General features: G+C 40.5%; 2 protein-coding genes across 4 annotated transcripts; both read left to right on the top strand.

Moving 5' to 3' along the window:
- The first annotated feature begins 1,059 nt into the window (after positions 1–1,059).
- On the top strand, positions 1,060–7,051 carry th (tyrosine hydroxylase). 2 transcript variants are annotated; one of them, XM_005471016.4, is made up of 14 exons: positions 1,060–1,277; positions 1,564–1,659; positions 1,768–1,971; positions 2,654–2,828; positions 2,925–3,013; positions 3,139–3,206; positions 3,302–3,352; positions 4,009–4,154; positions 4,311–4,446; positions 4,808–4,877; positions 4,963–5,019; positions 5,357–5,452; positions 5,534–5,667; positions 6,272–7,051. In XM_005471016.4, exons 1-14 carry the CDS (start codon positions 1,194–1,196, stop codon positions 6,429–6,431), a joined length of 1,566 nt encoding a protein of 521 aa, XP_005471073.1. In that variant the 5' UTR covers positions 1,060–1,193; the 3' UTR covers positions 6,432–7,051. The 2 variants fall into 2 exon arrangements, with proteins under 2 accessions (XP_005471073.1, XP_003440461.1); XM_003440413.5 differs by lacking the exon at positions 1,564–1,659 and having other exon boundaries at positions 1,062–1,277.
- Positions 7,052–8,717: 1,666 nt separating this feature from the next.
- igf2b (insulin-like growth factor 2b) lies at positions 8,718–15,261 on the top strand. 2 transcript variants are annotated; one of them, NM_001279643.1, is given in 4 exon segments: positions 8,718–8,792; positions 9,631–9,781; positions 12,402–12,583; positions 13,875–14,114. In NM_001279643.1, coding segments are annotated over 4 exon segments (648 nt in total).
- Positions 15,262–15,828: the final 567 nt, after the last annotated feature.

Raw genomic sequence — 15,828 nt, 5'->3', positions numbered from 1 at the left:
AAAAAATACACAACTAGCTTCTTAAAAAAAAAAAAAGATACACCAATTTACTGTTTCCATGCAGAATTGTAGGCTCACAAAAAGGGAATGGTAGTATCTATCGCACTGTCTGTTTGTTTCAGGTTTCTTTACTTCTTTAGACTAGCTCTCCTTCAGTTAAGGAAGCAACCCGTATTTTATGCGCCCAGGGCAACATCAGTGCTCTTTAGCATTTTGAGCCTGTGTGTTCGGGTTTAAGTAAGAGTCACACTGGGGCCCCACCTGCCTCCTCTGCAGCCTTGTATGGTTGCTGCTGTGAGAGCAAGTGGCAAAAGGTCCACAAATAATCATTTTACCTCTTCTTGCCTCTGGGCATTGTACATCGCTCACAATCATGTTAACCCCTAAAGTCGTCAGGCAAAAGCGGTACAAATTCACTTGATATGGTTTTTGCTGAGGTAAGAAACAGAGCAGGCAAAACAGGAAAACAATGCGTTGTTCTTTTTCTCTTCTGTCTGTGCATGTGTTTCTTTTTCCTTTTTTCCCAAATGAAATCTAATTTGTGAGGAGCTGTGGAGATTGGATTGAGCTGATAAAGTGACTTAATTTTCCACAGTTGACTTTTCTCTGGTCTAACCTTTACGTAAAGCCCTGAGGTCGAAGCTTTAATTATGGTCTAAAAATGACTACAGTGTATCCAACTGCTGCTTGAATACAACACACAGCTTCACCTTACTTATTTAAATTTTAATGACGTAAACAACTTAATTAAGAAAACAGTATATTAATTTATTCATACAGTATACTAAAGCACATTACATTTTGCAGTTCACTTACTTCTAATTTTACCCTAATAACTTGAAACATGTTTGCATTTTTTACCTGCTAAATTTCGAAAATATAAGTGCATTATAAAGCCCAATGAGAATGTGTCAAACATTTGCAAAAAAGAGCGCTGTCTCAAACTATACAGCACGCTCCAAATTGGGATGAGACTGATAGATTCTGCACATTGATTGATTAGATTGAGATTAGCGTGTTTGACGTCAGAAACGGCAAACAAATGATCCCATAAAAAGGGGAAACCTGCGTGGTGAAAAAAAAAAAGAAAAACTGTGGGCACACAGCACCAACTGAGAGGTTTAGAGAGCGCCAAAACCATACTACCACTTCTGCCACAGAAGCTAAGTCAATACAGACTTCCGAGCTTGAAGATGCCGCTTTCAACCAGCTCCACATCCTCCACAAAGAGCGTCCGCAGAGCAGCGTCCGAGCTGGAGAGATCTGATTCCATCACGGTAAGAAATAATTTAGAAAACAAGTTTGTTTTAAATTACAAACAGAAATCTGTGATTGTCTGTGGAGTGATATGTTAAAAAAAATACTTTCAATGAATCACGGAAACTGTTGTATGGCACAAAGAAAACTTGGCAAGATGTTCATTACGCAGCGTCGCTGTCTGGCGCATATCTCAAACAAACAGCTTTTTAAAAAGCCCCGCAGGAAAGAAAGACAAATCCTGCCGTTTCAATTTTACAGTTGAAATTTGCTAAAATGTGTGCTGTGGTCGCTATTTGCTCTTAGATGTGTCGTACGGTTTACCTTGATTGCATTGCCGATCTAATGCGCATTTGGAGATGTAAAGCGCACCCATCAAATATCAAGGGAGACATCCAAGAAGTAAGCAAAGCCCATCAGTTACGTCTATGTGGTGTCGTGTCTGTCTTTTCTTACCGTCTTACAGTTAAATGGTAACAAGCAGAACTTTAATTTCTCTTTTTAAAACAGTCTCCAAGATTCGTCGGTAGACGGCAGAGCTTGATCGAGGACGCGCGCAAGGAGAGGGAAGCAGCCGCTGCAGCGGCAGAAGCTGCAGAGGCCAGTGAACAGATAGTGTTTGAGGAGGACGACGGAAAAGCACTCCTCAACATTTTCTTTACTTTAAGAAACTCCAAGACACCTGCGCTGTCGCGGACACTCAAGATTTTCGAGGTAATCAATCACAGTTTATTCTAATAGAGTTTTAAGGGGTAACTAAAAATTTAAAGATTTATTTTGATTTATATGTGACTATTTATTTTGTTTGTTAATAATTAATTTATGAATGCTTCATAAATTCACACCAAGCTACTGGATTTGCTGTTTTGCAAAGATTCCCATTGGTCGGTATTTGTGTCTGGTCTACTATATTTCTTCCATACTGGTCGGTAATAATACAGTTATCAACATTTGCACTCTAATATTGTAGCTATGACCCATTTTTTGGTGAGACAACAGAGTTGCAATAAGTGTGGGAAAATTAAAACCGGTTTTATAGCAGGTAAGTAGTCGAGGGGAACGTTCACAACAAGGTAATTGTAAAATGTTTTTTATGTTAGTGGAATATAGTGGATATGTAAAGGTTGAATAATATTTTATTGGCTATTGTTGAAGTTGGTTACACATTTTAGTCACACAGAAGTACCTAAAAAGGTTATGGAAGAAAACTATTTGGGAAAAAAATTCTATGTGTTGTGCCTTTTATCGGTGTTTTGTTGTGAGTGCATGATTTATTTTGGAATTTAAAAAAAGAAAGGAGGATGGGGGTATTCCATGTTTTGAACAGGAAAGTGTGCATCCAGAATCAGTTATTGTGCTTCACAAATACACACTCAGCTTGCTGACTGTATTTCAGACATTTGAAGCTAAGATTCACCATCTGGAGACGCGACCATGCCGGAAGCTCAAAGACAGCCTTGAGGGCCTGGAGTACTTTGTCCGCTGTGAGGTGCACCTCTCAGATGTCAGTACCCTGATCAGCTCCATAAAGAGGAACGCAGAGGATGTCAAAACCACCAAAGAAGTCAAATGTAACTGATAAAATAACTGTGAAACATTTTACATAGTCTGTAGAAGTGAGCAAAAAACAGAACAGTTTATTTTTTTCTCCCTGTTTTCTCAACTAGTCCACTGGTTCCCAAAGAAAATTGCAGATTTGGATAGGTGTCATCATCTGGTCACCAAATTTGATCCAGACTTAGACCATGACCACCCAGTAAGTAATGACATTGCCAAGAAGAAGAAATAATTGAATAGAAATAACTGTCATTACTGGGCTTGTTATTTAGTTGGACCGATACAGAAAATGTGATCTGTGTTTGGTATATTTGATTTAAACAGGGCTACACAGATCCTGCCTACAGACAGAGGAGGAGAATGATTGGTGACATTGCCTTCAGATACAGATAGTGAGATGGGCCTTTTCCTAAATACTGCGCACACAACCATAAAAAATAGACATAAAAGTGAAATGTAATAATTGTGTGCATATGTTTGTCCTCAGTGGGCAGTCGATCCCCAGAGTGGAATACACAGAGGAGGAGATCGGCACATGGTAAGGGGCTCTTTCACGTTACTTTTTAATATTGATAATATATGACATGAAAAGTTAAGTCTGAAGTAGCAGTGAGAATAAAATCATAATTTACAATGAACACAAAATGTTTTTATCTATTAAAATATGTTTCATTGTTATTTTGTTTTACTGTGAACACATTGTGCTCAACCCAGCAACCAATGAGTCATTTGCATATGATTGGTCTTTTATGGATGCTTTGGTAAATTAACTTCAGATGGAGGGTGTCACTAGAATAAACTCGAGGTGACAGCTCGAGCTTGTCTGAATGAAAAACATATCCATAGCCTGAGAACAAAGTGTTGTTTGCAATTCAATAGATGTTTATCATTTTACTTGAACAGTTTAGGACAAAAAAAAAGGACACTAATGAATGAATTTAGTCACCAGACCAAGTAGAAAAATTATAGCAAAGTGCTTTTTCATAAGATTTATACGATACAAGAAAAACACAGCATAATAAATAGTTAAACATTGCAGGATAAATCCAATCTAAACACTGTTAATTAGGAGGCGCATAACACTAACCATAACTCTAAAACTACACTGCAATTTTACTTATTTCCAAAGTTTTTCCAAGATTTTGATTTTAATAAATGAAACCTCAATTTTTATGTAATTAAATACTGATTTAGGCGAGAAGTATATTCAACCCTGAGGGACTTGTACACCACCCATGCCTGCAGTGAATACCTTGAGGCTTTTCGTCTCCTAGAAAGGCATTGTGGGTACAGCCCAGACAACATTCCCCAGCTGGAAGATGTGTCACGCTTCCTCAAAGGTAAAAATGGGATAAGACAAAATGAAAAAAGAAAAGATACCTAAATACAGACGCTTAGCAAATGTAGACTCCACCTATCAGGGTTTGATTCTCTCTCTCTCTCTCTCTCTCTTGCTTACTGTCGCTTCACCACCGTCCCCCTGAACACACATGCAGAGCGCACAGGATTTCAGCTGCGTCCAGTGGCGGGCCTGCTCTCAGCCAGAGATTTTCTGGCCAGTTTGGCATTCCGAGTGTTCCAGTGCACCCAGTACATCCGACATGCTTCCTCCCCCATGCACTCCCCAGAACCGTGAGTACTACTGTGACTCTTTTGGCTTTGTGCTTCAACTAATTATAAAGTATACAATCAGAAATAGCTCCATAAAAACAAAAGCAAGTGAAATTACACCTAGCATCTGCTAATAGCAACAATAATTCATATTAAAAAGCTGCCGTATGCAAAAGCTGTTGTGTTTATGTAATTATTTTAAGATTCAATATGTTTTTCTTTAGAGAACAGGCTTGCTTTCATTCTGTTACTGTTATGTAATCAGATTGAATTTCCAGTTTGTGATCATAAAGTCTGCATCCAATCAAACTGAACTGTGTGGTGTTTTTCATTTAAGATCAAACATTGTCGTGAATTAAAATAGCTGTTGCTTTCTCTTCAGTGACTGCGTCCATGAATTACTGGGCCACGTACCCATGCTGGCTGATCGCACTTTTGCCCAGTTTTCACAGGTTAGTGCTGAAACGATTAGCAGCCTTACAGATCATTCAGTTCTTTTGTGCTATTTAGCAAGAATTGATCTATTATTTTCCACAGAACCTTGGTTTGGCTTCACTGGGGGCTTCGGATGAAGATATTGAGAAACTGTCCACAGTAAGACTTTTGTCTTCGAACACAAACAACACATGCAAACTGTATAAAAATTACTGCGGTGAAGTTTGGGGTTGAACCTCATGTTGCCAGCCCATCCCCCAACAGAGACACACACACACACACACAAACACACACACGCTCCCACGCTTCTTAGCCTGGGCTTCAAGCACGAACTGAGATACATATCCCATATAGTAAACAATAGAATTAACTATTGCTAAAATATCTTTCAAAATACATACATACTTTGGACAGCCTTGTCTAAAATCTAACATGTAACTAATGCACTGATTGTCCATACTTCTTCTCAGTCACCTCCTTTCTGTTTTTCCATCAGCTGTACTGGTTCACGGTCGAGTATGGCTTATGTAAACAAAATGGTGAGGTGAGGGCTTATGGAGCTGGGCTGCTTTCCTCTTATGGTGAACTTGTGGTAGGTTCACACATTTTTTTTCTTTAATGCAGCACACACAGACAGCTGTGAGCTAATTCTCCATTTTTTTTAAACTTCCAGCACTCTCTGTCTGATGAACCAGAGACAAGAGAGTTTGATCCAGAGGCTGCAGCAGTGCAGCCCTATCAAGACCAGACGTACCAGCCTGTTTACTTTATTTCTGAGAGTTTTTCAGATGCCAAGGAGAAATTCAGGTACTGCTCTTTATCGTACCAGACATACACATACATAAGAACATGCAGAACTGATAAAAAAAATGTAAAAAAAAAAACAACAACAAAAAACAAAAAAGAGAGGGGTTATGTGAGGACGAGGTCAGAGAACAGCCAGCCAACCCCCGAGGCCACAAACTATTGTAGGTCAGCCATAGCAGCCAGAAGACAGCTGTTCCTAATGTAGTCTTCCTTACCAAGGCAAAACTCTGGAGTTTTATTTGGCAAACAGATCAAATGCTGCCCTGCAAAACAAGTAGCTTAAGTGAGTGTTTTCACAATATTCAGCCTCTAGTAGAATGCAGCACATGACATCCCGGACACACTGGATGAGAAAATACCCGCACTGGAATGTTTGAAAGAGCACAGAGAACATTGTGAGCATCAATACATAGGAGTATTTTCTTTATGTTGTGGAATCCACAGTCTCAATAATTTGCATGCATGTGCAACATGGCAAATTATAACACAAGGACAATTTGCAGGCATGGTTGCTTTAGTCCATACTTTCAATTGGAGCATAAAGACAGCCCCATTTGAAATCTTTAAGTTTCTGACTTCTTTACATCTTTACAATTTTGACCAGGGCTTATGTAGCTGGCATCAAGCGTCCCTTCTCAGTCAGATTTGATCCATATACCAGCAGTGTTGAAGTACTGGACAACCCAGTGAAGATCCAAGGAGGCCTGGAAGGTGTGAAGGATGAGCTTAAAGTGCTGACAGACGCCCTAAGTGTGCTATCGTGATGATGCGCTGTCTTTCACCATCCGCCTGTTGTTTGCTTTTCTCTCCGCTGAGTCCACGCTGTCGAAGATCGCCAATGTGTTCATATTTCTGTGCCGTACCTGCTGTATGAATCTGAGTTTTGCTTGTTGTGGTTGGCTGGTTGGCCAGCAAGGTTGCAACCATTAAAACTTCAAAACTCAGCGCTGACAAAGTATCCAAAGATCTTAAATGCTTGCATTTGTGAAATGATGGGGTTTTACTGACTGGACCATTCATGCTTTTAAAGTTTGTTGTTCTATCCCATGTGTCAAATCTAGAGTCACATCAAAGGGAACTCTGATAATGAATGTATTAAAAGAAGACTATATAAGTATGGTATAGATATTTTGAAATTAAAGAATTATAATGGTGTATATTTGGATCATTTATTTTATTTAGAAAAAAATCTGTAACTGCTCTGTCAAAAACTTTATTTTCCAAATATGTGAATTTAGCTTTTGAGTAATTAAATCCATGGCTTTCATATGCTGTTCTTGTTTTGCATTGTGTATTTTATGCTGGTTTCGTCTTGCAGTGTAAATGCATAATACAAAAAAAAAGGGGGGGGGGAAGAAAACATAGTTTCTATGTAATAATAAAGAACTGCAAATTAACATTTCACTATCGTTTCTGTGATTTATCAAGTTTTTATTCCTACAGTTAAACTAAAAATATAAATAATAGCATTATATTTGATAGGTTTTGGCTCTTATCGCTGATGGGAAAACCTAGAAATACTTTCACATGAATTATTAGTTAACGACACCTGGCTGCTTCTTGCTTTACATTTGTCTATCGCAAGAGGGAGCTGTCTAGCTGTTTTAGCCTGCCTCATCATAAAATCACAGCATATTTATTGAATTTTTTTTAAGAGAATAAATCTTAAGGTTCTCTTCCTGTCACCAATCTCTGTTTTGAGTTAAAAACAAGCTAAAGCTCACAAACAACCTCAAGATATTTTAATGACACTAAATGCACTACAGAAACGCTATTGAATGTGCTGTATTGAAAATAAATAAATAAATTAGAAATCAGCCGTTTTTGAAACTGTTATTCTGCATAATCATCGTTTAACTGAGTAGAAAAGATAATATATAAATTACGTTTCATTAAAGGATCTACTTTTTACAGCGCGTGCTGTTTTGAAATAACCCCGAGAAAAGCTGTGCATAAGAGAGAAAAGTTAAGCTGTGAAAGAGAACACGAGTTTGCTGGGACACGCTTCCTTCTGTTCAGGTAAGAAGATGCGATCAAATCCAGGATTCAACATTCCAGGACAAAAGCTGGAAAGCCCAAAGCTGGAGAACAAACAAACGGAGGTACCGTAACCAGACCAGCAGGTGTCAGTATGTGTCTGAAGACACGTCCAGATCTTTAACTTCACCAGAGCGCACACCGAAATAAGGGGGCCCTCGAGTTTCATAAAGCATAACGTGAATGTGCGTGTTTATATGTTAAAATCAGATTTTCAAAGTATGGATCACTCTTTGTATACTCTGACGGTACCTATTCCATATCTGCAATGAAGTAGTGCTGCTGGACTGTACGATGCATATTTGTCATAATGTGCATACTAATGCATTAGTAAAGCTTTTAAAAAAATCTCCACATTTGTCTCACGGCTGACTCTCCATCATATGACCATCCATCATATCTGTGGCTTGAGACATGCCTGCATCTACTTTCCCACTTGGTGTCCCGCTGCATCCGCTTTCTACAGCATCAACCCCGTTTACCATCTCCCCTTCACTGTCAGGCACCTTTGACCCCAGTGCCTGCATCTACACAGTCTGAGGAAAGCCGCAAACCTTGGCCACAGTGATTCCACTGAATGTTAATCTTAATTACAGCAGGGCGGAGACATTGACATTTTTCTTGGAGTCGAAGGAATTACCCCTATTCTTGTTCAGTCTGCGTCCTGTGTGTAAACATTGTGATTGTAGGTTACAGTGCGTAAACGTGGAAAATGCCCATGGAAGTGTTCCATATTTTGTGACTCTCACCCTCTTATTCTCCCTTCAAGCACTTTCATAAAACGTCTCTGGGCCTTTTTTTTTTCATGGGCGAAGAGGAGGAGCAAGGGGTGGGGTGGGTGTAAGGGGCGTGCTTTAGTATATAATACCTCTCCCTGAGAAGTTTTGCCTGTCGCCTAGTCTTTGGGACAGCTTCTCACTCACCATCTCTATAGTTTAACCAACTGGGAAACTAACTCACCTGCAATCTCTCCAACCAAATAATTCCCAACATTTTGACTACTGCCATCTGACATGGAAACCCAGCAAAGATACGGACATCACTCACTTTGCCACACCTGCCGGAGAACGCAGAACAGCAGAATGAAGGTAACCAAAGAACAAGCAAATTGTTTTATACTCTCCGGCTCTGCCGTGTGCGTAATGAAAGACGTCTGACAGGGTTATAGCGGTGTTGTCTTGGTTTTATAAGTAGGAAAACCAGTTCGGGTTCTGTAGATGCAGTGCTCGCATCAGTTTTGTGCAGTATGAGAACCGGGACATCTTTTGATTTGTATGCAGCAGAGAAAGTTCAAGATGCATAAACGACGAGGAGAAGCTTTGCGGCATTTGGGATAGAAAAAGAACAAGTAATTTTAGTCTTCTCGCGCCTGGATGGTGTCGTGGACACGGAGCAAACAGCTGATTTTTTACCGGCAGATAGGGGGCGGCAGGTTTGAGGGTCAGTGAGCTCATTCCGGGGTGAGCAAAGGGAAAATATATGCTGAGTTTGGTGTTTTCGGCTAGTTAACTATCGAGCAGCCGGCCTTGCAACTTAAGGAGGGTTGTGTAAGAGTGGAAAGCTGGTGAGACTGGCGACTTGGTTTTTTTCCTCCAGAATAAGCACTTCTTCAGGTGCAACAGACATTCAGCTGATAATAGCGGGCGGGGAAGGTGAAGAGCGGGTCTGCACATTGTGACTTGATTTGAGATGATTTTCTTTTTCTGAATTTCTACTTTGTCGAACATTTGAGCACGTACACCGTACACACCGGGAGCCTGTGATGAAGACTGTACCCTCTTCGTCTGAAAAAAAAAAACTGGCTGATTTTGATTAAAAAAATGGTATTTAACTGTCATTAACTGTTATTTTGTTAACGATTTCTGTATGCCACAACTTTCTGTATGTCATGGCTACATTTGGTGACCCCCATGCTTCATTCCGCAGGTCCAGAGGATGTCTTCGACGAGTCGGGCGCTGCTCTTTGCACTGGCCCTGACGCTCTACGTAGTGGAAATGGCCTCGGCGGAGACGCTGTGTGGGGGAGAACTGGTGGATGCGCTGCAGTTTGTCTGTGAAGACAGAGGCTTTTATTTCAGTAGGTTTCAAAGCATTACAAGTTTTCACGATGGGCTGCGTGATTGCTCATTTGTCTGTTGAATCTCTCTGTTGTTCGCTTGCACACATCTGTTTGGAGCAGAGGTGGGAAGTAACGCAGTACAAATACTTCGTTACTGTACTCAAGTATAGTTTTCAGTTAGAGTTTTTGCTCCCTACATTTTTAAACAGATATCTGTACTTTCTACTCCTTACATTTTCAAAACAAGCTAGCGACTTTTGCTTTAATCCATTTGAGGGTGGTTATTATTTCACGTCATTGCGAGCCTTCAAACATCAAACCGATTTGAGCGTTAACAGGCAATCACGTTTGCGTATTAATCACCAGTGGATGTCGCACAAAAAGAGACGAAAGAGGCAAAACCGAGTACCATAGTCAGTGGTTAAAGTTGGAAGGTTTTTTTTTTTATTTGTTTCTTTTTTTAACCTGTTTAGGACAAACAGGTGAGTTTGCTGTACTGTGATGGATTTTAAGTAAAGAACAATGTGTGACTGGTACACAGTGGCTGTGTGCTCATGGTCAGAGGAAGGTTACATCAAATGTAGCTGATGTTGCTTGGATTTATTCACTGAATTCTACCTTCATACCAACTGTATATTGTCTAATATAAGGACAGCATAAACAGTGGATGAAAATCAGCGAGGACAATTTATGCAACATCTGCTGACATCTTGTTGAATTCAGCAAAGAGAAGTAAACCTCAGAGCAGCAGCAGCAGTACAGATCAGCTGATCACAGCCTTTACACAAAGAAAATCTACTGGAGCTCTCAATAGAAATTCTTGTGAGTTGTGACTCTTTCCCCTACACTGAGCCATTACAGCTGATTTTAGGGTCCCCCACCTGCTGAATCCCACTTTAACCTCTTCCCTACTCATTTTCCTGTTTAAAACCCTCTACAATGTAAGCAACAGAAAATAGAGAGACTTTTTATTTTCCCCCCTTTTCTCTAAAATTCAGACTGAAATTCTGCATTCCTATTTACCAATATTATTTAATTATTACATTAGTATCACACAAGGTTCAGTGAGCTTTGCACAAAAATAACTGGTAGAAATATTCCTCAAAGAGCTACTTTTACTTTCTTACTTTGAGAACATTTCAGAGCCTGTACTTTTTCACTTTTACTTGAGTAAAGAAGTTGCTTCAGTACTTCAACTTTTACTGGAGTATTTTTAACACTAGTATCTGTACTTCTACTTAAGTACAGAATGTCTGTACTTTTGCCACCTCTGGTTTGGAGAGCTGAGACTGTGCTGCGGTTGTGTGGTATGCGTGTTTGCTATTTTTCTTTCTCACGCACTCACTCACACTAGCGCGTGCGCATACACACAGGGGGAGATTATAGCCAGCTGTGTGTCTCAAGACCTGGTCCAGGCTTCTCTCTCTGCTGAGTCTGCTTACAGCCCATACCTCTCATTGCATATGAAAGACTGGTGAACTCCAAAGGCACACACGACTGGCAACACAATGGGCTGCTTGTTTACCAGTAAAGTAATAGCACCCCATGAGGCATACCAGTCACCTCAGCAATAGTGTTCCCAGGCCAGGAGACCACACTGATGAGTTGGTTGAGGTGGGGGGTTGTTGATGTCAGGCTAAGAGAAGAGATCATCAATTCTAATCATTGCTTCCATGAAGATGGAGTAATTGTAAAGTATTGTGTGAGGAAGCATTGTGGTAGCTGTTAATCCTAAACTGCAAAAGCTTCTGTTCGCACAGTCTGCACTGTTTGTGACACACATAACTTCACCTTCCTCTCAATAATCTGATTTCAAACACTTCAGCTGAAAAAAAACCAAACAATTTTAGCTGTTGCTTTGAAAATCAAGGTGTTTTCTTGTGTGCTGCTTGCCACAGCAGCTTCTTTACCAATCAGGAAGATCGTTATCCAATTTGGGCCAACATAGATGTGCTCCCTTCTCTTTGTCCCCCCACCCCCTGCATCACATTCTGGTTTTCTTCTGCTATCAAATCTGGCCATCCCATGAGATTTCTCAAACATTGTGTGGGTCACAGGACAGCAAACAAGGCCTTTATTCATTGTGGATAATGTTCTCCTGTGCAACATGCTAACCATCCAACCCTTTTTTTCTACACCTTTCTCTCTCTTGCTTTAGCCCTCTTTTGTTATGCATTCTTTACCTCTGTTTTGACCCTCACATTCCCTCCCTGCACCCATCCCCTTTCTCCTGGTATCTCTACTTTCCTACTCTTCCTCTCTCACTCCTCAGCGTCTTTATCTCTGCTGACTTGGCAGAGAACAAGGTCACAGAAGAGTTTTCCATTTTATGTATTTTGCTATGCCTAATATACCCGAGAACTTAGATGTCTTTGCTGCTCCCGTTTGTTCTCTACAGCACAGGGTGTTTACTTGTGTATTCACTCATTTAAGGACTTCCAGATAGCCCTAATCAGATTATCCTCTACAAACAAAAAGATTTGTTGCAGTTGGCCATAGAGTTCCTTTTATCCTCTTTGCTCCAAGGGCTGCTATGACTGTCGAAGTAATCCTGCAAAAACAACCTTGGTTCATTACTGATGTTGTGTTTGCAGTCCCTAACCTCTACGTCTTCATTCCTTTTTGTGTTTTTCCTCAGGTAGGCCAACCAGCAGGGGTAACAACCGACGCCCCCAGACCCGTGGGATCGTAGAGGAGTGTTGTTTCCGTAGCTGTGACCTCAACCTACTGGAGCAGTACTGTGCCAAACCTGCCAAGTCCGAAAGGGACGTGTCAGCCACCTCTCTACAGGTCATACCAGTGATGCCCGCACTAAAACAGGTACGTCTAAGCAACAACAACAACAGGCCAGTATGGGAAATAGTGCTAATCCCAGCTCTATCTGTCCTCCCATCTCCTGTGCCCCCATTCACCTCTGAGGCTAGCCCCTATGTCACTGACTCTTGAGTAGAGTGTACCCACGCTAACGCAGTTATATCTAGTTAACTGGCCAATGGAAAGCGCTCAACTTACAAAGAAAGTGCTGACAGTCATGGAAAACATCACAAAAGTCACAACACGTTATATTCAGGAAAAGGGAGTGTGTTAAGTGCGTATATGAGGGATGGAGTCTGTAAGATGGTGGACAAAATGTATTTGTGCCTGTCCCGAACCACCACAGCTCTTCTGAAATATGTCACAGACATGCAGAAGAGTTTCAGATCTTTTTAATGGATTCACAAGAGGAATTGCTTGCCAGACCTCTTAAATCCAGTTAAACTTTTAAGCAAGCATAAAAAAGATGTTTTTGCTTTGACTTCCCATAAAATCAGTACTGGTGGCATGACACTGCTAAAAATGTATAGATATAAATACCGTTACTGAGGAAAGTAATAGGCATTTGAAAGAAAGAAAGAAAGAAAGAAAGAAAGAAAGAAAGAAAATAAAAGGCTGTTAGGGACTTAGTTTGGACATGTCTCTAGTTTTTCTGTGTTGGGAGAGTTGATGGGTACAGCCTGCTCTGAGGGCCAGCTGTTCTTGGGCTATTGAGAAGGCCTGGAGTGAATGAAGGGGGATAAACACTCTTCAAGTGGCAGGACCAAAACAAGCCATTCAGATCTAGCACTGGCTACTCACGCATAAATTCTAGCTTCACTGCGACCCCTCCCGCTTTGTCCCTGGTGCTCAAGACAACACCTAGCATTGTTTAAAGGAGTCTTCTACGTAAGAATTGAAGTTTGTGAATTGTGTTTGTGTGCCTTTCTATTATTTCTGTGAAGGCTACAAAGTTCAATGAGTGGCTGAGTGAGTGCCAGCTCCTCATATGTATATGAGACAAGTGACCGCCCTTCCCTTTGACATTATGTTAAAGAGGCTGAACTAGGTGCTTGTTGACAGCTTCTCCCAGTTAAGGAAACTAAAACAAGGACAAGGCGAATCTGTTATGACGTTCAGCACTCTAAGAATGACATTTGATTTCCGTTTCACTGGCCCAAAAATGACTAAATGTTTTCACATAATAAACAAGGCTTTCCTCCATTGTAATAAGCACTTGAACAATATCTTATCACCCTAATGAACTGACTCCCTCTTTTCCCTTTTCTCCTCTATTTTCGCCCGCACGCCACAATAGGAAGTTCCGAAGAAGCAACATGTGACCGTGAAGTATTCCAAATACGAGGTGTGGCAGAGGAAGGCGGCCCAGCGGCTCCGGAGGGGTGTCCCCGCCATTCTGAGGGCCAGAAAGTATAAGAGGCACGCGGAGAAGATTAAAGCCAAGGAGCAGGCTATCTTCCACAGGCCCCTGATCAGCCTTCCTAGCAAGCTGCCTCCCGTGTTGCTCACCACGGACAACTTTGTCAGTCACAAATGAGCCCGCTGCCAGCCCTTTGCACAGACAAGAGTTTTGAGGGTGAAAAAAAGACTAGGGGATTATAGCTTTGTCTCTGACGTCATTTCTGTGGCAGTCCTCTTTGACCTCCCCTGCCCTGTCCGAGCTCACCAATCCCTCCCCCTGCACATATCCACTACGTCTTGAACCCCTGGCCCTTTTCTAATGCCCCCCTTCCCCCGAACTCCCCCCTCCCCACCAACCCACCCTCCTCTGGCACACAGACATGCCTTCACATTCTTCCTGTCTGAACTCTTTCTCTCCCACTCTCTTTCAGTCACTGATACAAAAGGCACAAACACAAATGTCGAACAAAAAGTTAACAATTCGGCTGAATGCGGTTCAGGTGGATCCTTAAGCAAAAGACAAAAAGAGAAGGGAAAAAGAAGATGAAAGAGATCTGTCGTTTGCAAGTGTCAAGAGGACACCTAGCGGAATGTTTTTTGTCCTTGTGGAAGACAACTGAAAGTGAAGAGCTGCTTGCATGAAAGAATCCATTCCACCTCATTTTTCCTGAGGCGAAAAGAAAATCTCTGTTAGTTCTTTAGTTTGCACCTCTACCTATAATGGGACTTCCACACTGTAAGGAATTATTTTGTAAAATTAGATTCCTGTTCCAGCACCTTTTGATCACAAACAAAAAGCAGAAAAGAGTCTGCAAAATTGCACATTGCCACGGATTACGTCAAAGTAAAGAAAAAAATGGCACTATTTTTTTATGAACAATGAACGTGTAGCTTAAAAAAATGTCATGGTGCTAGCTTTGGGAATGGACTCAAAGAAGAGGTGGAAAAGCACGTTTTTTTTTCTTTGAATTAATAATTAAAGCTTTCCGTTTTAAGGAAAGTGTGACTTTTTAAAAAAAGGAAAATAAAGGATATGGGGGAGCTCCTGGCAGTGGCAATGTCAAGGGGGAAGAGTCACTGAGGAAAAATATGGGCTGTGTTGGCATCTAGGCTCATGGTGAGTGCTAGCGGCTGCTATTTACTAGTTTGCCAGCATAAGCAGCAAGGGATGACCCGAGACCTAGTCCCTGTTCCTCCTGTCCCTCTGAGGCTGCTGGACACATGGAGCACTATGGGGACACATACGGGACACCATGGACCACCTGGATTGGGACAGTACTATAGTTCGGGGACAGTACTTCCTGTTTGCCATGGCTTTGCGGACTGTTCTGGCAGGAAGTAACATGGCATGGACTAAGAACGAGTGGGATAATGATGATTATATTTTATTTTTTGTCTTTTTTCATATCAATGTTTCAATGAAAAAAAAAGGAAAACCCTGTCAGTTTCTGGTACCGTGACATTCCTGTTTTTCCAAGTTAGTTTTTATTGTTATGATGTTATTTTACAGTTATAAAGAAAGGGAAAAAACAGCAATAATGTCAACTAACATTTTATTTTTATTGTATATCAGTAGTATTCACATGCTTTTGCCTGAAAACAAATACTTGAAAATATATATGTATATATATATATATATATATATATATACATATACATATATACACGTCTACATGTATATATATATATATATATATATATATATATATATATATATATATATATATGTATGTATGTGTGTATATATATATATATACATATATATGTGTGCATATATATAGATATATATAGACATTCATATATATATATATATATATATATATATATATATATATATATATATATATATA

This window comes from Oreochromis niloticus, linkage group LG7 (assembly GCF_001858045.2).
Source record: "Oreochromis niloticus isolate F11D_XX linkage group LG7, O_niloticus_UMD_NMBU, whole genome shotgun sequence".
Lineage (NCBI taxonomy): Eukaryota > Metazoa > Chordata > Actinopteri > Cichliformes > Cichlidae > Oreochromis > Oreochromis niloticus.
The sequence above is the reverse complement of the archived record's forward strand: the minus strand, read 5'-3'. Positions and strand labels throughout refer to the sequence as shown.

Excerpts from the sequence above, each read along its gene's own strand:
- th (XM_005471016.4), top strand. The coding sequence starts at position 1,194 with ATGCCGCTTTCAACCAGCTCCACATCCTCCACAAAGAGCGTCCGCAGA. Across the intron at positions 4,447-4,807 it reads CCCATGCACTCCCCAGAACC|TGACTGCGTCCATGAATTAC; the intron begins GTGAGTACTACT and ends CTTTCTCTTCAG. Across the intron at positions 5,020-5,356 it reads ATATTGAGAAACTGTCCACA|CTGTACTGGTTCACGGTCGA; the intron begins GTAAGACTTTTG and ends TTTTTCCATCAG.
- igf2b (XM_025908435.1), top strand. Across the intron at positions 9,782-12,401 it reads AGACAGAGGCTTTTATTTCA|GTAGGCCAACCAGCAGGGGT; the intron begins GTAGGTTTCAAA and ends GTTTTTCCTCAG. Across the intron at positions 12,584-13,874 it reads TGATGCCCGCACTAAAACAG|GAAGTTCCGAAGAAGCAACA; the intron begins GTACGTCTAAGC and ends ACGCCACAATAG.